General features: G+C 34.2%; 2 protein-coding genes across 3 annotated transcripts; both read left to right on the top strand.

The window, feature by feature from the left end:
- Positions 1-3192: 3192 nt before the first annotated feature.
- LOC109174480 lies at positions 3193-6270 on the top strand. The gene is made up of 3 exons (XM_019323716.1): positions 3193-4787; positions 5304-5440; positions 5567-6270. Exons 1-3 carry the CDS (start codon positions 3193-3195, stop codon positions 6268-6270), a joined length of 2436 nt encoding a protein of 811 aa, XP_019179261.1.
- Positions 6271-15221: 8951 nt separating this feature from the next.
- Positions 15222-21995, top strand: LOC109173533 (cytokinin riboside 5'-monophosphate phosphoribohydrolase LOG3-like). Of its 2 annotated transcripts, none has more exons than XM_019322780.1 (7): positions 15222-15564; positions 15844-15941; positions 16322-16352; positions 19829-19928; positions 20759-20829; positions 20968-21156; positions 21406-21441. In XM_019322780.1, exons 1-7 carry the CDS (start codon positions 15436-15438, stop codon positions 21424-21426), a joined length of 639 nt encoding a protein of 212 aa, XP_019178325.1. In that variant the 5' UTR covers positions 15222-15435; the 3' UTR covers positions 21427-21441. The 2 variants fall into 2 exon arrangements, with proteins under 2 accessions (XP_019178325.1, XP_019178320.1); XM_019322775.1 differs by lacking the exon at positions 21406-21441 and adding an exon at positions 21715-21995 and having other exon boundaries at positions 15226-15564; positions 20968-21111.
- Positions 21996-25004: the final 3009 nt, after the last annotated feature.

The raw sequence follows: 25004 nt of genomic DNA, 5'->3' as shown, positions 1-25004 counted from the left end.
GATCCAATAATTGGTTTCAGAGTCATGGTCACGTACGGGTTCGAAGGTTGGCAGGTGCTGAGAGGATTATTAGGCGTGGCTAGTTGTGATTTTGCTATTAGCTATAACTTTTGGTATAGTGATAAACATTAGCTATAATTGATCCTATAGCTTAGTCTATGATAGTTTTCTAGACTGTTTGCGTCAAATTCTTCTAATTAAGCAATCAAAATTAGAGATTTTTTTTTTTTTTCCACTTTTTGTCCTCTGGATATTGTACATACTTCTCCATCATACATTTGATTTTTAATTACCAAGTTAATTTCCTCATTTGGTATATGACTATCAAATTCCATCCACAGTTGGTGTATGACTATCAATACCTATCACATTTGATCCTTTTGATTGATTTTTTAGCCAACTTTAGTCGAAATCTCTAACATAACAATCATATGAGTTATTGAAATTTAAGTGGCATGCAAACGGTCGACATAGTTGAATATAGTGATCTTTGGGTTAGCGTTAAAAATCAAATAAGATTATAGAGAAAAATTGATCGGAATGACCAAACATGGGATGAATTTTGATAATTATATATGTACACATACATACTCATGTGTACATAAGGACACCTAGACCGATTTTTGCAACATACGTGTCATTCCGATCCAGATATATATATATATATATATATATATATATATATATATATATATATATATATATATATATATATATATATATATATTGTTTATATATAGTTCAGGTGCGGCGGTGTTCTTAGGTGCGGCGTCACCAATAGTTCAATAAATATACACCATTAACGATAGGAAAATACACCATAAAAATACACACAAATTAGGTACGCATCACAAAAAATACACCATTAGGCGTGAGAAAAAACACCATACAGTGTTCGAAAATACACCATTGGGGTGTGATGAGTTATATGGTGTATTTTTTGGATTTGTTGTGTATTCTGTGATGTTTTTTTGCATTTCATTGTGGTGCGTTTCCCTTACACTGTTGGTGTATTCTGTAATCCCGCCGCACCGCCGCACGGGAAGTGTCTGCCGCACGAGAACTTTTTCCTATATATATATATATATATATATCATGCAAAAAGAGAATTGAACCATACAGAATTCAAGATTGCTTTAATTTCAAGTTTTAAAACCTATTGAAGTCAAATATATATTATATATGATAATAACGTTACGTTCTAGGCCATTCGCGTCAAATCCTTTACATTGCATGTGACAAGTTGATGAACAGATAAGGAATTGAAATTATATTGTTGACCAACTTAATTGGTAGCTAGTTGAAGAATGGATATATATGATAGGGCATTTTAACTTGTTGTTACTTCAATTCACAATTCACATGCACGCATACTAGCTTGCTGTTCTCTTCCCTGGGTGGCCTTCTCTTCATCTCTTCATTCCAAACACGACAAGCAATGTGGTATATCACAAACCTTTTTACAATTGACATATATTTGACTCAGCCATGGAGCTTCACATGCAGGGCCGGTCCAAACATTTTATAGGCCCGGGGCGAAATTTAAAAAAGGGCCCCTATATAAAAGATTAAAATTAAAATTAAATAATACTAATAAAATCATGATGTCAAATAACATGAAATAAGATTAGAAAATTTTTAACAATTTTTTTAAATACAAATTAAATATTCATGTCATTCAATCCTTGCAAAAATAAAGATTAATATTCTGCATAAATAAATGAAATTATAACATATAGGCCAATTAATTCCGAATAAATCCCCATTAATATTTGGACATCAACATTCAACATGAGCAATTCACAAAGATTAAAAAGAGACAATATGAATCACTACATCAAAGTAATTAGTAAATTAAACCAAAAAATTACTTTGCCATTTGACAGATGCCATTTTACTTTGAGAAGGAATAGATACAACAATACAACTTATTCAATTAACAATAGAGCTTATTCAATATTTCAATTAACAATTAGGAATTAAGAATTCTGGATAAATGGATAATTATTTACGCAACAAACTAAGCCATGACTTGTAGTTTTCAATTCTGCGAATCCCAATTAAAAATGATCATTCTTAAATAAATTATAGAGCTTTCAGAAATCAGAATTCTACAAATTCCAAATGTAGTGCATTCTACAATTATGCAAATCCTAATTCTCAAATGGCCAAATCATAGACTTTTCAACAATACAGTTAATAATATCGCCTAGTTCCCAAATCATATCTTTCAAAAAAAAAATCTCAAATCATAAAAATTAAAATACCTTTGCAAATTACAATTGTAGACCAGAGTGGTGAAGGCGCGACGAACAGAGTCAGGATCGGCTGACCGCAGAAAAGATTTGTTATTTGTGGATTATGAAAGTAGATTTTCGATTCACTCGATTGCCCATTCTTATTTAGCTTCTGGACTTTTAATAACTCCTTGAGAGGAATTGAACGATTGCTGTGGCGAAGAAGTATTGAATGGTTGCGACTTGCGATGCGCCAATGCCTCTTTTCTCCGGTTCTTCCTGAATCTTCCGTCTATTTAACTTCCATAAGAAGTCATTAAGTCAAAAATAATTAAATAATTTTTTCTAGTATATACTAAGTATATATAATATACAATGTATTATTATATCTTAGTCTATGGGCCCCCTCTAGGGATGGGCCCTGGGCAGGGGCCCAGCCTGCCCATGCCCCAGGGCCGGCCCTGTTCACATGGGAGTTAAGAAAATGTGCCACTCCCCATTCACAATTTTTCTACAACTAGTCCAATCTCATGGCCCCTTTGGCTTCTTCTAAGTTCAAGCTAGGAGATCCTATCGTACCTTGCTGCATTCTCATGCATGATCAAACGCTTATTACTATGCCAAAAGGTAGAGCTAGTAGTTGGACCGTACCTGCTTTGATACCAATTGTCAAAGAAGTGCTTATTACTGTGCCAAATTTTAGGACTATAGGATATTGACACCTGGCTGCTACGTGTCACCATCTTATCCTCCTCCCCTTCTTGGTAGTTTGTTTGTTTCTGTTTAGCAGTTATTAGCAGTTAGCTTCATCTCTTCTTTCTTGTATCTCTTGTATAAAAGGGAGCTTTGGTCCTCCAGTTGACAATAAAATGAAACAGTTACTTCTTTTCATCTTCTTCCATTTCGTGAAATGGTATCAGAGCAAAGAAATTGAGAACTCACTCAATCTGCTCCAATGGCAGTCCAACCTAATCCAATGACGGCGTGGCCTTCGATCGGAGAACGAACCACACCGGGAAATTACACTACGGCAGATCCAACAGCAAATCAAGCTACTGGAAATCCAAATCCGATCCCTTCGTCTTCCACAACTAATGCCAGAGAGGTAACATTTGATCCTCAGGCTCACTCAAATCCTTACTTCTTGCACATGAATGAAAATCCGGCACTGGAATTAGTCTCATTCCAGTTAGATGGCTCAAACTACCACCCTTGGGCTAGAGCCATGACTATGGCCTTATCCTGTAAAAACAAGGTGGCCTTCATCAATGGAACCATTACAAAACCTAGCATGGATAATGTAGAAAAGTACCTTGCCTGGGAAAGATGTAACAATATTGTTGGATCCTGGATTGTGCGAACCCTAGCTCCAACAATTGCACACAGCGTATTGTGGATTGATACAGCTTGTGGCATCTGGAATGACCTCAAGAGGAGGTTTAGTAAGCAGTATCTCTTTCGCATTGCAGAGATCAATTGTGAAATTTACCAAACTAAGCAGAGAGACAGTTCACTAAATGAGTATTTCACTAGGCAAAAGTTGTTGTGGGATGAATTGAGTATTCTTAGGCCCTTGATGAGTTGTGCCTGCAATGTTAAATGTGAATGTGGCAAAAAGATTGATGAATTGAATGAATACTCTGGAAAAGATAAGCTATCCATCTTCTTGATTGGATTGCATGAGAAATACACAGGAGCTAGGAACCAAATTATGCTTATGAGGCCTTTGCCAGATGTTAATGAAGCCTATTCAATGATTGCTCAACAAGAAAGACAGTTTCAAATGGCTGATATTGGCTTTGGAAGCCAACTACACCAAACTGGGGAAAGTAACACCACAGGCAGTGTGTTTATGGCTAGAACAGATGGAAACTCTCAGGCAGGGTTCAAGAAGTTTTCAACAACGAATAAAAGACCTGTGTGCACACATTGTGGTTACACAGGGCATACAGAAGACAAATGCTATAAGAAGCATGGGTATCCCCCAGGCTGGAGACCTAAATCCAAGAATCAAGGCTATGCAAGTGCAAATCAGACACAAGGATCATCAACACACCAGCAGACTAACAGTAGTGGGGTGTCATTCACTCATGATGATTTTGCAAGGTTTCTTGAGTTCATGCAGTCCAAGAAACCAACTAGTGAGAGCTTGAATTCACCTTTTGATCAACCCCCAAAGGCTCTAGTCAACACTTTATCCACTGGTTTCCAGAATGAAGGTATGCCTCCCTCACTCAACTCTGTTAAAATCAACAAGAATGACTGGATTGTGGATAGTGGTGCTACCCACCACATTATTTGTGATTTGGAAATGTTAAGAGATCAAAAGGAAGTCCATAATTTACATGTTGATTTGCCAAATGGCCAACAAGCTGCTATCAGCTTTACTGGATTAGTTCATCTGTCTGCTGAGCTTGTTTTGCATAATGTGCTTTATGTTGCTGGTTTCCATTATAATCTGATTTCAGTAGGAGCTCTTGCTAAGAACACCAAATGTGTCATAGAAATGCAGTCTGATAAGTGTGTTATACAGGATGCTATCCAAGGAAGGTGATTGGAAGGGCTGAGCTGAGAAATGGTCTATACTACCTAGTCTTTCCAGTTGAATATTTGTCTGTATGCAATTCCATTTCAGTTCATAATAAATGTATCATGTGGCATGCAAGGCTAGGGCATGCCTCATACTAAAAAATACAGTTGTTAAAAGGGTTAGAACCCACCATTCAGTCAAATAAAGAGTTGATTTGTGATAGTTGCCACTTTGCTAAACAAAAAAGGCTTCATTTTCCTTCTAGTACCTCTTTATCTGCTAACTGTTTTGAATTGCTACATGTGGATATATGGGGTCCTTACAAAGTGGCTACCATTCATGGGCATCATTATTTCCTTACAATCCTTGATGATCATAGTAGAGCAGTTTGGGTGTATTTGATGAAGATGAAATCTGAAACCAGAGGTTTACTTACAGAATTTTGCAACTTAGTAGAAAATTAGTTTGGGACCTCTGTTAAATGTATCAGGTCAGATAATGGGTTGGAATTCAACATGACAGATTTCTTTCAACAGAAGGGCATTGTGCACCAAACATCATGCACTTACTCCTCAACAAAACAGTAGAGTTGAGAGAAAGCATGGCCATTTATTGTCAACTGCCAGGGCTCTTAGGTTTCAGGCCAGTCTTCCAGAGAAGTTTTGGGGGGAATGTATTCTACATGCTGCTTACATAATAAACAGGCTCCCATCAGCTGCCCTAAACCACAAGATTCCCTACCAAGTCCTAATGAAGAAAGTACCTCAGTTTCAACACTTAAGAGTTCTTGGATGACTAGCCTATGCTACTGTGCTAGGACCTAAGTCTAAATTGGATGCAAGGGCTAGGAAGTGCATCTTCCTTGGCTATGCTAATGGTGTGAAGGGCTACAAGGTGTATGATCTCAAATCCAAAGAAATGTCTGTATCAAGAGATGTGATTTTCTGTGAGGACATTTTCCCTTTCCAGCAGATTGATAATGCAGAGAATGGAACCCCTAAGATCATACTTCCTACTGATGGAACTATTCCCATTGAGTTTCCAGAAATTCCCCAGGGACAAGCCACTGAATGTAGAATCCAGACAAGTTCTAATTCTGGATGTGATTCCCCTGATGAGCAGAATGAGCAGACTCATTCATGGAGTGGGACAAATGAGCAGATGTTTGATGATGATCAGGTGTCAAATGAGCAGGTGTCTAATGATGTGGCTCATATCCCACCCTCTGAGATTCCCCAACAAGTTCATAGAAGATCAACCAGGCAGAAACAACCTCCACATTACTTACAAGACTATGTATGTCAGAGTGCATCTGTAAAGACATCTCCCCATGACATGTGCAAAGTCCTCAGTTATGACAGACTGTCACCACATTTTCAATCCTTTGTTATGAACATTTCTTGCCAAGTTGAGCCAAAGAATTATCAAGAGGCAGCAAAGTATGAATGCTGGACAAAAGCCATGAAAGAAGAGAGCAGTGCACTGGAAAAGAACAACACCTAGGAATTAGTGGATTTGCCCCCTTCCAAAAGGCCAATTGGCTGCAAGTGGGTCTACAAAATCAAATACAAGTCTGATGGCACTATAGAAAGGTATAAAGCAAGACTTGTGGCAAAGGGGTATACTCAAACACTTGGTGTTGATTATTTAGATACCTTCAGTCCAGTAGCCAAGATGACCACCATTAGAGTCCTCCTGGCAATAGCAGCAGCAAAGAACTGGCACCTCCACCAAATGGATGTCAACAATGCTTTCTTACATGGGGATTTAAATGAAGAAGTATATATGCAACCACCACTTGAATTTCCAGGCACAAATAATGGGAAGGTCTGCAAGTTAAACAAGTCATTATATGGGCTGAAACAAGCCAGTAGGCAATGGAATACTAAGCTGAATATTGCCCTACACAGTATGAGATTCAAGCAATCCATGGCTGACAGCTCCTTGTTTACTAGAATGAGAGAAGGCTCTTTTGTGGCACTACTAGTCTATGTGGATGACATTGTTGTGACTAGTTTTGACTTAGAAGCCATTCAAGAGGTAAAAAGACAGTTGAATACAAACTTCAAAATAAAAGATTTAGGGGCTTTGAAGTACTTTCTTGGCTTGGAAGTGGCTAGGCAAAGCAAAGGTATTGTTGTTTGTCAGAGGAAATATGCTCTTGAGTTACTCAATGGTGCTGGTTTCACCAACTCCAAAGCAGTTCACAGCCCCACAGTTCCATCCCACAAACTTAGCAAAAATGATGGAGAACCTCTAGCAGACAATTCTTAGTACAGGAGGCTTGTTGGTAAGCTGTTGTATCTGACCATCACAAGACCAGACATTAGCTTTGCAACACAACAGCTGTCCCAGTTCCTTGACAATCCCACTCACCTTCATCTACAAGCTGTCCATAGAGTATTAAGGTACATCAAGGCAGCTCCAGGCCAAGGCTTATTTTTCCCTTCCTCTTCTGATTTACACCTGAAAGCTTTCTCAGATTCTGATTGGGGGGCCTGCTTGGACACAAGGAAATCTGTTACTGGTTTTTGCACTTTCCTAGGGGATGCACTGGTCTCATGGAAGTCAAAAAAAGCAAGCCACCATTTCTAAATCATCATCAGAGGCTGAGTATAGAGCCTTAGCAACAACAACATGTGAAGTCCAATGGCTATGTTTTCTGCTTGCAGACTTTGGGGTAAACCAGAATACTCCTGTGGCTATGTATTGTGATAGCAGGTCTGCTATTGCTATTGCAGAGAACCCTATGTTTCATGAACGTACGAAACATATAGAACTGGATTGTCACCTAATTAGAGAGAAGCTCAATAGAGGAGTTATCAAGCTGTTCCATGTATCATCTGCAAATCAGCTAGCTGATACTTTTACTAAGGCACATTGTCCAAGTTCGTTCCACAATTACATTTCCAAGCTTGGATTGTTAGATTTGTATAATCCAGCTTGAGGGGGGCTTTTAGGACTATAGGATATTGACACCTGGCTGCTACGTGTCACCATCTTATCCTCATCCTCTTCTTGGTAGTTTGTTTGTTTCTGTTTAGCAGTTAGCTTCATCTCTTCTTTCTTGTATCTCTTGTATAAAAGGGAGCTTTGGTCCTCCAGTTGACAATAAAATGAAACAGTTACTTCTTTTCATCTTCTTCCATTTCGTGAAACCAAAAGCTTAGCTAATAACAAAAGTACAGCTTTATTTTCCTTATAATTGTGTAATAGTAAACTCTTCATTTCGATGGCAAGATGATGGACTCCACCTTTCAAGTCGCCGCCCAAAATACCTATACCATAACTTCCCTGCAATCAACATTATATATATATATATATATATATATATATATATATATATATATATATACACACACACACACACACACACACACACACACACAAGTTTTTCACATGCATTGTGTGAATGAGATAATGCTCAATAGTTAAGTATTTCAAAGTATATCAATACAAGATTATATAAGAGATCAGATGTGTAAGTATATGAATTGTAAGACAATATAGGAGGGGTTGATTATAATTGTCAATAAAATAAACGTTTACAACTTTGTAAAAACACTAGTCTAAATACTTAGTCTAAAAACAATAGTCTAAATAAATACTACTTTTGGTTTGAATTTCTCTAAGTCTTCTATTTCTTTTGGATAATATTGTCATTGTTTTCATCTTCAGTATTTATCATCTTCTTTTTTTTATTGATAGTACGTCTTTCCTGTGCTATTGGATTACAGGTGATAATATAAAGGACATCGTCATATATATATTTTCGCATAACCGGCCAATTGTCATCTTATGCTAATAAGTATACTTTCTACTTTGTTTGTGAATCCTAAACACAAAGTGAGTCTGTAATATATGGTGTTACCTATTAGGACTCTATTATCCATATTAGACTAGGACTATATTATTCGTGTTAGACTAGGATTCTATCTAGCATCTCTATATATTCGCTCCCTGTACTCTCAGACATTATTATTGAATACAACACAATTATATTCTCATCTGGTATCAGTTAGCCAGGGTTTTCTTTTCCAACATCCATGTTCCTCACTTCGTAGCAGTAGCCGATGGCATCAAACCAAGATACATGGTATCAGAAGCGGTCCGGTCAACGACGTGACGTTGATGATCCGTGTCAAATTTGTAACGGTTTCGGCCACACGGGAGCCAATTGTGTTTGGCGTTATGATGATCCGTGTCAAATTTGTGACCGTTTTGGTCACACGGGAGCCAATTGTTTTTGGCGCTATGATGATCCGTGTCAAATTTGTGACCGTTTTGGTCACACGGACAATAATGTTTTCTTTGAGTTCCACCCTCTTTGTTTATATGTGAAAGACATTTTGACCAAGAAGGTTCTTTTTAAGGGTCATGCGTCTGGGGGTCTCTACACATGGCCTGCGTCTTCTGCTTTCCCTGCTGCATTTGTTGCTGCACGGTCCTCTTACGTTTGGCACATGCGGTTGGAGCATCCTCATTCTCGAGTCTTACGTAAAATTTTAGCGTCTTCATCTGTTGGTACATTTAATTCTAGTGATCTTCCCAATGTCTGTTCCTCTTGTCAATTAGGAAAATCTTCTCGTTTTCCTTTGTCTCGTGTCGAAACTACTAGTACGCATCCTTTGGAATTAATTTATTCAGATATTTGGGGCCCTGCGCCATTATTTTCTGCGTCTGGCTTTAAATATTTTGTGTTGTTTGTGGATGATTACACTCGTTATATGTGGTATTATCCCATGCGTGCTAAATCTAATTTGTATGCTATATTTGATAAGTTTCGGTCACTAGTTGAACGTTCCTTTTCTCGCAAGATTATTTCTTTTTAATTTGATTTAGGGGGAGAATATAAAAAGCTTGGTTCCACTCTTGCGTCCTTAGGTATTCGTCACAAGCAATTATGTGCGTATACTCATGAACAAAATGGCAGGGTAGAACGTAAGCATAGGCATGTTGTTGAAACAGGACTAGCATTAATGGCTCAATCCTCTGTTCTGTCTCATTTTTGGGATTATGCTTTTGAAACTGCGGTTTATCTAATCAATAAAATGCCCACTCCTGTCTTATCTGATAAATCTCCTCATTATCTTTTGCATCGGTCTCCTCCATCTTATTCATATCTGCGTGTTTTTGGGTGTTTATGCTTTCCAAATCTGCGTCCCTATAATCGCAACAAACTACAGTTTCGGTCATCCCTTTCTGTCTTTCTAGGATATCATCCATCTTTTCGTAGCTATCGTTGTTTAGACACTAACACTAACAAGGTTTTTATCTGTCGCCATGTGCGATTCGATGAGGCTGTCTTTCCTTTTGTTGCTTCTGTGGATTCGCAGGTTCCAAAACCACGCCCGGAGCCGTGGGGTGTTGCACCAATTGTTTCTGGTGGTGATCGATCCGACTATTGTCACGGCTCGTGACCCTCCTGCCGCGCCCATAGCCGCTTCTGACCACCACCGCCAGCAGCCTGCTACTGCCGAGCCCGTGACCGAGTCCGAGCGGACAGTCACGGACCAGCCGGCTCCTCGGCCAAGAGGCCGGCCTCGTGGTCGGTCTTGTCATGCGCCCTCACCCGTTCACTCTCATGGAATGAATACGAGAAGTTCGGGACCACATGATCATGTTGCTTTATCTGCTGCTGCTGTTACTCCTGAACCTACATGTTTTACTCAAGCGGTTAAATTTCCTGAATGGCGGGATGCAATGGATTTGGAATTTAATGCCTTGGTGCACAACAATACATGGAGGCTTGTTCCCTTTAAATCAGGTATGAATGTAGTTGGATGTAAGTGGGTGTTTAGAACCAAGAGAAAGGCTGATGGTTCGATTGAGTGTTACAAGGCTCGGTTAGTTGCCAAGGGATTCAATCAAATTATCGGCGAGGATTTCTTTGAGACCTTTAGTCCCGTTGTTAAACCGACTACGGTACGTCTTCTTTTATCCTTAGCTATTTCTCGTGGATGGACTATTTGACAGTTGGACATACACAATGCTTTTCTAAATGGCAATCTCGCTGAGACGGTTTATATGCACCAGCCCCCTGGGTATGAAGACAAAACGATGCCCGGGCACGTTTGTCTCCTTCAACGTTCTTTATATGGGCTTAAGCAAGTTCCACGTGCTTGGTTCACTCGTTTGCATGATTTTCTGGTTTCTGCTGGTTTCTCACCTTCCAAGACGGATGTCTCTCTATTTATATATTCACATGGCAATACTCGTTTATATTTTCTGGTTTATGTGGATGATATTTTGGTTATGGGATCTGATCCGGCTCATGTGACTGCTCTTATTGACAAGTTGGCTCTTGAGTTAAAGTTCGTGATATGGGTGTGCCCTCGTTCTTTCTGGGTATTGAGACCATTCCGTTGTCTGATGGCATGCGTCTGTCTCAACAACGGTACATGAAGGATATTCTAAAACGAGCAGGTATGGTTGATTGCAAGCCCGTGGCTACTCCGGTTTCAACCACGAAGACCGAGACTTACCATACGCTGATCCCACTCAGTATCGCAGCTTTGCAGATGCTCTGCAATATCTTACGGTAACTCGGCCTGATCTTTCCTATGCAGTCAATCGTTTGTGTCAACACATGCACTCTCCCTCTACTGCGGATTGGGCGGCTCTCAAGAGGGTGTTACGGTATGTAAATGGGACACTACATCTTGGTCTTAAGATTACGTCTTCTCCTTCTCTAGATTCGGATTGGGCTGGCAATCCTGATGATCGCGAATCTACTAGTGGTTTTGCTGTATTTTTGGGGACCAATCTTGTCTCATGGGTTTGTTGAAAACAACATACTATGGCTCGTTCATCAACTGAGGCTGAATACAAACGACTGACTGATGTCTCTGCAGAGGTTACTTGGCTCGTCTCTCTGATGAAGGAAATCGGGTTTGCGCCACCTTGTGTGCCCAAACTCTGGTTTGACAATCTGGGAGCTACTTATCTGTGTGCTAATCCGGTGTTTCATGCTCGCACCAAGCACATTGAGATTGACTACCACTTTGTTCGTGATAAAGTCACGAAGAAGGAATTACAAGTCAATTTTATTTCTACCAAAGATCAGATAGCGGATATTTTTACTAAGTCTCTTTCGTCTGTACGTTTTAATTTACTCTGTTGCAAGCTCAATGTTTTGGCTGACCAACCTTGTGCTTGAGGGGGAGTATTAGGACTATTTGGACTCTATTATCCATATTAGACTAGGACTATATTATTCGTGTTAGACTATGATTCTATCTAGCATCTCTATATATTCACTCCCTGTACTGTCAGACATTATTATTAAATACAACACAATTATATTCTCATCTTACCAACAATAACAAAACATGCATTGACCGGCGTTCTTATACGTTATTTTATAGTTTCAAACAGATAATAACTAATTTTACAAAACATATTTGTAGATTTATACAAACAGTAATTAATATATGATGACAACGTAATTAAATGTTAAAAATTTAATTGGTCAAGTTGTTGATTTTGTAATCACAAAGTTATAAATTTGATTTTGAGCGGGAATGAACTAATAATAACCTTCTTGATTTAAGCCGGTTAATTATAAACAACTTATGTTAGTTTACCTCCCGACTAAAATCACAAAGTCGGATTTATTTAATACACACTCTCAAATAGTAATTATGAATTTTCCACATCGTCCCAACAAAATTAAGTTACATATAATCTCTCATCTTTAAACGACCCAAGGGACAAAGAAGGTATATAAAATTTTATTATCGATTTATTGAATAACTGATAGTTACAAATAATGTATGATTTTTTTCGCATTTATTTTGATTTTCACATATAAATATATATTAGTATTTCTTATGCGCGATGCGCAAAAAATAGGTGCACAATATTAATATTTTATATTAAAATTTTAAATTTATTTAGATTTTAGATATTTAAATTATTGTAAATAATAATAATAATAATAATAATAATAATAATAATAATAATAATAATAATAATAATAATAATAATAATAATAATAATAATGTAAAACATTTCTATAAATTTAATATTTATATTTTAAGATATAAGTAACATATAACCTCAATATATAATGTGTATATTATTATTGAAAATAAGAAAATATATGGTGGATGCATGTGCATGGTAGCAATAGTGGAAAATATAACGGAAGTTATAACGGTAGGGGTATGTTTGTCCAAAATATTGTATAGTACAACATTTATAGCATAATGTATAATAAAATTTAACGGAAAAAACGGACATAAATGAAGGGTATAACCTTCATCTACACTTATTATGTTTTTAGATAACCGCGATTTGGTTTTTGGTTTTAGTTTTGAACCGTCGGTTCACGATTTCGGATCCAATTTGAACTGCTGGTTCAAACTTTCTATTAATTTTTTTTAAATATTCTAAATTCAACAATTAATGTATTTTATTTTTTCCATTCAGAACATGAACGGATAGTTTCGGTTCGCGATTTTAATAAACTCTAAATATCGTGTTTCGGTTCTAAATTATCATCATAACCTTTCTATTTGGTTGCTATAGTGTCTGTTCGATTTGAACCAAATCGTGGTTATACTTGGTTGGAGAAAAAAAATAAATGAAATGTTTATTTTAAGCGTTAATATGTACATTTAATGTATCAGAAAAACTGTCACTTAAATAATTCAGGAGGGAAAAGTGTTATAAGTATATAATATTCGAAAAAAAAGTGTCATTTTCCCGAAAAATATTATCAACGATTAACTCCCAGATGCTCTGTAGGGTAAGGATGTGAGGGCCCCTTGGAGTTGGAGATTCAACTTTTTGGGAAGAATATTGTCAACAAAGGATTATGAGTTTTCGTATTTCCCAAAAGTCTACCTACCTTTCCCTAAGTACATGGCATTTAATATTATCCTTTCATATCCTTATACTAGGTCATAAATAGCTAGAGTTTGTAAGCCTATATAGAGAAGGGATGAAATCCCCTGCTTTCTTTCTGGGTTATTCTATTTCTTAAAAATTTTCTCTCTTCACTTGTTGTCATGTCGATCTACGGACCGTTTCCTCGTCCTACATCACGAGCATAAACAACAAAGGAGAACGAAAATTCTAATATTATCAAATAATAAGCTTTGCTTTGCTAGTAACCACACAGTGCAATGTTTAAATCTTACTAATTTTCAGAAAACAAATGAATGAATTTGACCTTGTTGTGAGCGTGTACAAGCATTTGAGTGCTTGTAAGTCAGTTGAAACACATCTTCAAATTTATCTCATTCAACTGACTTCAGGACAGTAACGGTGAGATATGCTTAAGTTTGGGGTTCAAACTTATAAAAAATTAACCGCTAATTGCATCCAGGGGCAAAGAAGGAACATGAAAATTCCATTAACAAGTGACAAGGGCATTGATGAGTAGGAATACATATGTATAGCATTATGGCAATTACATAGAATGAGAGTTGAGTTGGTTGATGAAGGTGATCTGAGTGGAGAGTTGATGGATTTAGGCGTGCTAATTTTTGGTATGGACTAACTCTAATTGTGGGCGCGCATGGAAAATAATGGACACTCCATCGGATTATGAGCACGACACTCTTGATTTAAAAACCCCCAAAAAAATTTACTAAAATTCTTGTTGACAAAATTAATGGTGAGAACAAAACTCACTATATATATATATATATATATATATATATATATATATATATACCAGTCGATACACACTCCGTGATTTACTTCATCCACAAGTCTCAGCTCCGAGAGGTCGCCCTCAAGTTTGGAGTTCAAACTTGTACAAATCAAGGTGGTTATATTTTGATGGTGTTTGGTAAATAGTTGTTAGCTGATTGAATTAGTGGGTTTGACTAGTTGATAGTTAGCTGATTGTAGAAAAATGTTTGGTAAATTAGCTGTTAGCTAATAACTGATTACATGCAAAATGAACTTTTCAAAAAGTTAGTTGAAAAAACTACTTTGAATAGCTTTTTGAATTTTAGCGCTTTAAGGCAATAAACTGTTACTCAAAACTAATTATTCAAACACTCATATTGGCAATTTAACCAAGTCAAATAGCTAATAATTATCAAATAAACTAAAATTAACTAATAAACTAACTATGTTACCAAAAAGCCCCTTTTGTCTCAAATGAATATCTAATGATAACTCAACCATTTAAGACGGTTGGTGTATGTTGTGCTACGAGAAAACAACAAAATACATATTGATACTTCTAAATGAATGGCTATTGAACAATAGAAAATCTATATAAATGTGGTCATGATAAATAGTGATCGTCCAATCTATACATATATTGGATTCTATGTTAATGTTTCTAAAATTACGGCTTGAGTCACTTCTCAAATTAACATTTAATGGTACATGTTAAGTGCATGCCATATCAAACTTTAATAGGAATATGAATGGTTATCAACGTTGGTTCTTTCAAAATAAGTTATCCTAAATATATATTCCCCAAAATTGTGGGGCATACTTTCACAGTGGATATTTGTGAAGTGGCCTCCTGCCCCCAACTGTGGGGAAGACAACAGCAGATAGAGAGAGAGAGAGAGCTTAGTACAAAAGGCACTATAAGTCTACAAGATTTAGCACAACACAAACTCTCACCAAAAAGCCTATCTCCCACACATTATTCAGAGAAAATAAAAGTAGGAAGAGAGAGAGAGAAGAAGAAGTATGGAGGTGGGAAAGGAGAAAGAAGCATTACAACAGTCCAAATTCAAAAGAATTTGTGTGTTCTGTGGCAGTAGCCCTGGCAAGAAGAATTCCTATAAAGAAGCAGCCATTGAACTTGGCAAAGAATTGGTATATATTTCTTTACATATCTCCTTTGTGTTTTCTCTCTTTCTTCCCCTCCAACCTGCCCGAAAGGCTGACGTAATTATGTTTAGCCCAAGCTAACGTAAATCTGTCTAAGCCCGGACTGACATAATTTTGTACTGTCTTAACTAAAAGTTTAAATTGTTTCGATGTTATCGTCTCTAAGTTTAATTTAATATATAGTTGTTGTTGAAGAGGCTAAGAAAATTGGGTTTCATTTTCATTTTAATGAATTTTATATTCTTATTCTTATTTTCATATTAGGTATCAAGGAATATAGACTTAGTGTATGGAGGAGGAAGCATTGGGTTGATGGGACTGGTCTCTCAAGCTGTTTACAATGGTGGCCGTCATGTCCTTGGGTAACTTATTTTCTGCACTCTCCATTTCTTTTCTTCTATTGTTTTTATCAGCCCCACTACTATACAAATAATTAATTTATTGCAATTAATAAACATATACGTAGTATATTATATTACTTATAGCACCAACCGATTCAACCAAACGAAAACTAATATTTAGATGTCACATTTAAAATCAAGTTTAAGACGTACCAACACATATATACGGTCCTAGCTACTTTTATGATGAATTGACGATTATTCTCGTTAAAATTTAATAGTTATGTATTATTATTGAATGTTGACTGTAACGAGATTGTAGACTTTTAAAAAGTTTGTGCAAGTAAAATGCGTTAATTACATGAAGTCCTTACTACTTTTTGTCATGTTCTTGTCCCCAGAGTTATTCCCAAGACTCTTCTGCCAAGAGAGGTATGCTCCTTTTGTCACATTCCTGTCATTCTTCATATTCTTTTGGGCAAAAAAAAAAATTTGAAAAATATTAAATTTGGATTAAAAATATTAGCTTTAGAAATGAGTTAATGCCATATAGGGTCCTCACGTTTAGTCCTAAACTTTCAAATTAATTATATATGGTCCTTCGACTTTTAAATTGTTACAATCCGTGGTCCAAGTTAACCACCATGGTCCTTCAACTTTCGAATTTAACCAACCATGGTCCTCCTAAAAGGACCATGGGTGGTTAACTTGGACTACGAATGAATAAAAATTTAAAAGTCGAAGAACCATAAATGATCAATTTAAAAGTTTAAGATTACACGTGGAAAAATCACTATACTCGAACTCTTTTAGAAATGCTTTTAAGGACGATGGAAAAATGTAGTCTCGTTATCAAAAATGGTATATTATTTGTCCATCGTGTGGTGGACTCATTTTCTTGAATTTCAACCTCAGCTTTATCATCTTGTTTGCCATTATATTGTTGTCTGTGTCTGGACATTAAAGTTAGTACAAGGATTTTTGTTGTTGATTACGTGTTTGGTGTGATTGTTACACATTTTTTTGTGCTTGCTATCTAGTCCTCCTTTACCTTTGTCTCCTCACCATTTCTTTTTTTTGCTATTTTTTTTTTTTTTAAACTGTATTGCCACCTTTTTATTATCCGACCTAGTTAACTAGATTCTCGGATAGCGATATATGTGTGTGTTAAGCATATAATATATAAAATATAAACGTGCAATTCAGTTATCAAAGACATAATATATAATTCAATTTGGACCATTGATAGACTCATGGGACAATTTTATTAGGTTAACCTAGATTGATATTGCGAAAAGTCATGGATTACGTTCTAATCTCAATATCGCCCAATTAAAAAGAGACGTATTGTAATGAATGTCGTGAATTTGTTTGTATCTGATTTCTAATTTTAGCCACATTTGTGGGCATGAGTGAGGGTTGTCTCCTTGTTACCATTTTATCTTCTTAGAGATTGAAGACAACCTTATAATTCCAACCAAGCCAAGTATAATTCCAACCAAGCCAAGTATAGGGAGTTTGATTGAGTGGTTGTTTTTGTGCCATTGCTTTTGTCATTGTAGTTAGGACTTTGATATATATATATTCGTGAAATTTGTCTGAATCTCTTCAAATACCATGCATGCCCCTATCAACAAACACCCTCCAAATTGTTTCTCAAAATCTTTAATCCATCTCTACTGGCATGTTTGGTTCATGGAATAGGTCAGGAATGGAATAACATTCCTTGGAATAGACCTATTACATCGTTTGGTTGGATCATTTTGTTATGGGAATAGCATGCCTAGGAATGGGCTATTACCTTCGCAAGGGGAATAGCCATTCCTAGGGGGAGCCTTGGTATTAGCTATTCCCATGCCTTTGGGAATAGCTTTTATATCACAAATACCAAAAATACCCTTTGCACATTATATAATATTTATATTTATTTAATAAATATAATGTATTATATAACTGTATATATTTAATTAATTATAATTTTTATCCATCAATATATATATATATATATATATATATATATATATATATATATATATATATATATATATATATATATATATATATATATATATATATATATATATATATATTATATTTAAATAAATTATTTGTGTGTGTGTGTATATATGTGTGTGTGTAAATAAATTAACTGTATAAGACTCCTTAATTATGGAGCCTTAGCTACTAAATTAAGTAGTCTGCTCATCTGCATGCCTAGCGGATGGGCATTGCAAGCTTGCCTAGCGGATGAGCATTGTAATTGAAATTATGGAGCCTTGAGGCTCCTTTTATAGGAGCCTCAAGGCTCCATTCCTTACTTCTCCAACCGATGTGGGATAAGTGAGAAAATAAATATAAAAAAAATATGTATTTGTATTATTATTATTATTATTATTATTATTATTATTATTATTATTATTGTTATTGTTATTGTTATTGTTATTGATATATATATTTATATTTATATTTATATACATGTATATGCATGTGTGTGTGTGTGAGAGAGAATAACGATAACTTATTGTTATTCTCTCTCACACACACATGCATATACATATATATATATATATATATATATATATATATATATATATATATATATATATATATATATATATATATATATATATATATATATATCAAGGTTGCAAAACTCGGCCGCCTAGCCGCCTAGCACCGAGCCTTGGAGTTTTGGCCTAAAGGCGGCCAAAACTCGGCCGGCCGCTAGGCGGCCTGGGCGGCCAAACTCGGCCAAGTCGGTCAACTCGGCCGAGTTGACCGATTTTGACCGATTTTGACCGATTTTGTCTGATTTTGACCAATTTTGTTCGATTTTGACCGATGTCGTCTTTCATTAATTATTGATTTTAATATTATTATGACATTATGACTTATAAATTATCATTATTTCATTTATTTATATGTGTTATTTGAGTGAATGTTGAAAACAACCTCATTAAAATTGTCGAACTACAAGTCTGTTACTATTTTTAAAAAATTTTTTGGTGCCCGCCTAGCGCCGCCTAGAATCCGCCTAGGCGCTAGGCGCTGCCCGGCCGCCCGACTAGCGCCTAGCGCCTACTGCAACCATGATATATATATATATATATATATATATATATATATATATATATATATATATATATATATATATATATATATATATATATATTAGTATATCATAATAATAATAATATTATTATTATTATTATTTTTATTATTATTATTTTGTATAAGGGCATTTATGTCTTTAAAACCTATTCCATTTCTATTCCTTTAACCAACAAAACACTGTAATACAATTACTAAAGTCTATTCCTTCAGCCAACCAAACAATATAATACAATTCCTATTCTATTCCTTACCTATTCCATTCCACGTGGAATAGCATTCCTATTCCCTCCAAATTTATTCCGTGAACCAAACGCGTTGTACAAGTTAAAAATAGTGTTGTTTGACTGTTTCCATGGCCATAGCAGAAATCATGCTATATAATATCAGTATCCAGATGAGATGTAATGACATAATTTGTGAACAATGTATATTGTCGAAGTTAGAGACAGACAATGTCACATAGAGAAAAAGATTGTAGTCCTCTTGCTTTAAATAAAATAGTTACGTTGTTGGCCATATCTTTTGTCAATACATCCAAAAATACTATTTATTTTTTTAAATCATACAAAAAGTAATTTGATTGACACGTATTTAACAAGTTTGTATTATTTTTGTCATGGAATTATGTGTGTGGTCCCTTATACCCCTATATTGAAGTTGGGTTGACCTAGAAAGCAATGCATTATGCATTGACTTGAGATATAACAATAACAATAACAATAACAATAATAATAATAATAATAATAATAATAATAATAATAATAATAATAATAATAATAATAATGTGGGTGCAGATAACTGGGGAAACAGTGGGAGAAGTAAAGGCTGTAGCTGATATGCACCAGAGGAAAGCTGAGATGGCTAAGCATTCTGATGCCTTTATTGCTTTACCTGGTGAGTTTTCTTCTTCTTCTCTCTCTAGACCTTTTCACTCTCTCTCTATATAAGGATGGTTAATGTGAAAACACGTTTCTGGTAAAAAATAAGAATTGATATGATCGATTTATTTTGGTAGATCACTGGTTAAAAATCGTTAAAAATAACAAAAAATATGACCAGAGTTTGTTTTATAAATATTGCAAAGTAAAAGTTTACAATAATTATAAAATTGATCATGTGTTCCTTTTACTAAAACGATTAACCATTAATGAGAGCAATTGTAATAAATTTTTATTTTTTTAATCATGTGTCTATAGTTATCATGTTATATGTCTATAATTATCATGTTATGTGCCTTCAATTTATTTATAAGGTAGACACAATTCCACACCATAATGATTGGTTACTCATAATGGTGGGCTATGTTGGTCTGGGCTCTTGAACCTCCATAGCCCAAACTATAAAAGCAAATCCATCTTAGATAAGCCCAATAAGAAGACAGCAGGTCCAAAATAATAATAATAATGTGAATTTTAAAATTATTAACATAGTTTTTCTTTGCGCCAGAAAGAGAGATAAAGTACATAGAGCATGATTCTCGTACTTAAAGATCACGAGTTTAATTATTACTAACATCCTTTCGGATGAACCTATCACTTAAGGTATTCTTAAATCTTAATGCAATTTACTTCGCATGTGTGATTTGTGGGTTTACTTAGTGCACACGCTTGAATAGTAATTGCGGGTTTCTTTCATCACCCAAAAAAAAATGGAGTTTAAAAGTTTAATAACATTCTTTTATTTTTGTGTTATAATTAATTTTGTGAATTATTATACCATTTAAGGTGGGTATGGAACTCTAGAAGAGCTTCTTGAAGTCATAGCTTGGGCTCAACTTGGCATCCATGATAAACCGGTAAAGTTTTTTTTTTTTTTTTTTTTTTTTTTTTTTTTTTTTTTTTTTTTTTTTTTCTTTTGAAACTTAAAATATTTTATTTTCTATTTTAGGGATCAAATTAAAGTTATAAAATTATAATAATGTGTATAAATGCAGGTGGGGTTACTGAATGTAGAAGGTTACTATAATTCTCTGCTCACATTTATTGACAAAGCTGTAGAAGAAGGATTCATCAGCCCAAATGCGCGCCAAATTTTCGTCTCAGCCCCTAATGCAAAAGAGCTAATGAATGAATTGGAGGTAATTACTAATTATTTTGAATATTTTTGTATACAAAATAAAAATATTCATTTAAATTTGATATATATATTGATTACGATCAACTTTTATCTTTATGTTAGAAAGTATTCAGTTTTACACACTCGACAGAGTCTCTATTGGCTTTGAACTCCAATATTACAAATTATTTACTTTGTAACATATATGGAGTTGCATATCAAAATAAAACACAAACTAATAATCGCAAAGCGGTAATAGGTTCAACGTACCTCCTTTCATTGTTGGCATAATCAAGTGAAAAGGTTGTCTTTACAAGTTTTTCTAAGTTTAGAATGATAGAAGAGAACCCTAGACAAGTTAATTAATCAGTTGGCTTGGTAACCATAAGGTTCCAAGCTTAACTTTCTATAGGAGCTGTCTATTGACTTTATTGGTTTGAATTGATCAAATATGAGAAATCTAAGTTGATTTGCCTCATTGTGGTCATTTACTGATTAGGATTGCAATGTGAGTTTCATCTAGAGTAGGCTTTTTTGTAAATCAAAAAATGATAGAGGAGTAATCAAGACATAATAGTCATTAAATATGTTGTTTGATGTTTGTTTGCACCATTTGTTTTTGCAGGAATACAATCCCTGCCATGAACGAGTTGCATCAAAGCAGAAGTGGGAAAAGGATCAATTAAATTACTAATTAATTATTAATGTCATAAAAATAGTGTTGTTTACTCCAAAAAAGAGGGAATTGAAGTATCTAAAGAGAATGGTAATCTATTATTGGCTTATTTTAGGAAAAGCCTCAAATTCAAGCTAGGCCTAGGCAGCCAACTTTCATTGAGAGGAAATTTCTTTCTTGTAACAAACACTATAATTTTCTTTCATAAGATTATTGATTAATTTTCGTGTCTTTTTCCTTTTTTTTTTTTTGGGGGGGGGGGGGGGGGTCCATTTGACTGCTAAGTGAATTTTTTTTAAACTTGCGGTAGGATTAGGTAATTTATGAATTGACAGGGAACATTTATTGTCGTTGCCCAAGTTGAAAATTGAAATCAAGAATCCAAGAACTCCACCTCTCCATTTATAGATATAGGCCTTGTTTGGTAAAATAGTTAACTTATAGGTCAATTTTAACTTATTTGATTACTATTAACTTTTTGATTTGGTTAAAAATCAATATAAGTGTTTGGTTAATTAGCTTTTTGTAATTTCAAAATGCTAAAATTCAAAAAGCGACTCAAAACAACTTTTTCAATTAACTTTTTGAGAAAAGAAATTATAAAAAAACAACTATCAACTGACAATTAATTTACTAAACACCTTTCTACAATCAGCTAATGTTATCAACGAGTTATATCCTCTAATTAACACAATCAACCACCAACTAACAGCTCTCACCTAACAAGTATGTACCAAACAGTTCATAGTGTTTATTAAGAAATAGGAAGAATTAATGCGTATACCTACTAGGAGTACTAGGCTACAATTCTGCTTTTGAAATATCGTAGTCCTAGAAAATGTCTCTAAAATCACGTGCAATGCCTCGGGGTGCCCCTCTTGGCTTTAGGCATTTATCCACTCATGTAGTCCTCGCCCCTCTATATAAATATATGGAAAAAATTTAGAGTTAATACTTAATATAGTCTTTGACTATAGTGGTTTTATTTAATTTAGCATTAAATGGTTTTTTATGTTTAATTTAATTTTCGATTTTAATGATTTTATATAATTTAATTATTTGTTAAAAATTTTGTTAGTTGACGATTAAAAATACGACTCTAATGGTAATTTTGCATCCTTCATCCCATTTAGGAGGATTCCTTATTCTTCTCCTTATTAAGATTCACGTAGAAATGCAAATTTTCGTACTCAAATCAACTTCAACCCTAAATAAATAAATACAGAGTAAATAAATATTTGGGTACAAAGATTTACATTTATGCGTGGATATAAGGGAAAGAATACGGAATCATCCCAAATGGGATGAATGATGAAAAATTACCATTAGGACCCTATTTCTAACAGTCAATTAACAAAATTTTTAACAAATGATCAAATTGTGTAAAACCATCAAATAGGACTAAATTGAGCAAAAAAATTATTTAAGACTAAATTAAGTAAACCACTATAATCGATGATTATATTGAATATTAACTCAAAAAAATTATATGCAAAAAGACTTTAATTTCCTACTAAATCCACTTTTACATTTTCTATTTTTAGTTATGAAAAGTTATAAAATTGTTACTATGTAAATCTGAATGGTTTAACTACTCAATTTGGACGGTCCATGCAACATGAATAATGATAGGATTTCAACAGAAATAGAAAAACATGTAAGTGTAATTAGTTACAATTATAACTTGTGTATACTATACTATATATACTTACTAGTAATTCACCCGCGCGATGCACGGGAAAAATGATGTTATTATAAATATAAATAAAAAATAGAAAAAATAAAAATATTTTAAATTGTTTAATATAATAATATTTTTGAGCTTCCATCGGTCAAGTATTTATTATTTGTATAGAATAAAAAATTAAAATTAAAATTAAAATTAAAATTTTGTATGGTTAATATAATCTTTAATTATGTACATATTCAAATAACTTATAGAGAGAATTTACATAATTACATTGATTTTTTATTCTTAATTGTATTTCATCTATATTATAATTTTCACAATACGAATAATAACTAAGATAATTACATTTAGAAAAAAAAATCAAATTTTGTATGAGTAAATTTAAAATAAATGTAATCCTTTGTTATGGGGAGAAAAAAATAGCTATTTTATTTTTCAAATGTTGTGTGTGTGTTTTTTTTTTTTTTTTTTTTTTTTTTTTTTTTTAATAGTAAAGGATGTTGTGGCTATTTTATAATAATAATAAGGATAGAGATAATAATTGTAACAATAATTACTCACTAAAATAATAATTGTAACATTAATTACTTCCCAAACCATATAGCTTTATTATAGTTAAGATTTTCTTATATATTTACAAATTCTTTATGACTTTACCCTTCTTTAAAAAATAAATTAAAAAAATTCTCTAACAGGGCGTTTGGTTGGAGGGGGGAATTATGTGGGAAAGGATTGTAATTCTATGGGAGTTAAATTACTGGGAATAAAGTGGGAATTTAAATTCCAGTGTTTGGTTGACAGGAATAGAATTACTGTGAATTTCAATTCTAATGTTTGGTATACATGGGAATTGAAAGGGAATAAATAGTAAAAGTCCAAAATGTCCATTGTTGTTGTTAAAAGGAAAGATCAGACATTCATTTTAGGTTAAAAAAGAGAAGGGTAATTTTGTCTCATCAGTATTTTTTTCTTCCTAAAATCCCAGGAATTAAAATACCAGGGGTGGACATGGGATTTTAATTCCATGAAAATGGGGAAATTGCAATTCCATGGAATTGCAATTCCCTCCAATCAAACTACGGAATTTAATGACCTTTGGAATTAGGTGGGAATTAAGTGAGAAGGGAATTTAAAATCCCTCCAACCAAACGCCCTGTAAGTTGTTAACGACACTAGTATTTTCACCCGTGCGATGCACGGAATGGAATTGTTGTAATATATTAAGAATATTTAAATCGATATATAATTATTTAAGAGTTAATTTCACCAGAGGTCGTTTATCTTTCCTGACAATTCCAAATTTAATCCTAGACTATAGTTATTAATTATTACAATTTATTCTATGTTACAACTCTTACGTTAATATTCTTACTATTATTATTAACACTTAATTACTTTTAGATATTATTATTACCACTTATATTATTATTATTATTAGTTTCTTTTCAAGTACTGTTAGTATATAATGGTCGTGAGGCACAATAACAATATAACCATAATTAAATATTCTTGTATTGTATTCCGGAGTTAATGCCATTTTTGGTCCTAG

The sequence above is a fragment of the Ipomoea nil genome, unplaced genomic scaffold (assembly GCF_001879475.1).
Source record: "Ipomoea nil cultivar Tokyo-kokei standard unplaced genomic scaffold, Asagao_1.1 scaffold0146, whole genome shotgun sequence".
Lineage (NCBI taxonomy): Eukaryota > Viridiplantae > Streptophyta > Magnoliopsida > Solanales > Convolvulaceae > Ipomoea > Ipomoea nil.
This window is presented reverse-complemented; position numbering and strand designations above follow the sequence as displayed.

Excerpts from the sequence above, each read along its gene's own strand:
- LOC109174480 (XM_019323716.1), top strand. The coding sequence starts at position 3,193 with ATGGCAGTCCAACCTAATCCAATGACGGCGTGGCCTTCGATCGGAGAA. Across the intron at positions 4,788-5,303 it reads CAGGATGCTATCCAAGGAAG|AAGGGCATTGTGCACCAAAC; the intron begins GTGATTGGAAGG and ends TTCTTTCAACAG. Across the intron at positions 5,441-5,566 it reads AGAGAAGTTTTGGGGGGAAT|CCTATGCTACTGTGCTAGGA; the intron begins GTATTCTACATG and ends TTGGATGACTAG.
- LOC109173533 (XM_019322775.1), top strand. The coding sequence starts at position 15,436 with ATGGAGGTGGGAAAGGAGAAAGAAGCATTACAACAGTCCAAATTCAAA. Across the intron at positions 19,929-20,758 it reads TGCCTTTATTGCTTTACCTG|GTGGGTATGGAACTCTAGAA; the intron begins GTGAGTTTTCTT and ends ATACCATTTAAG. Across the intron at positions 20,830-20,967 it reads TTGGCATCCATGATAAACCG|GTGGGGTTACTGAATGTAGA; the intron begins GTAAAGTTTTTT and ends GTATAAATGCAG.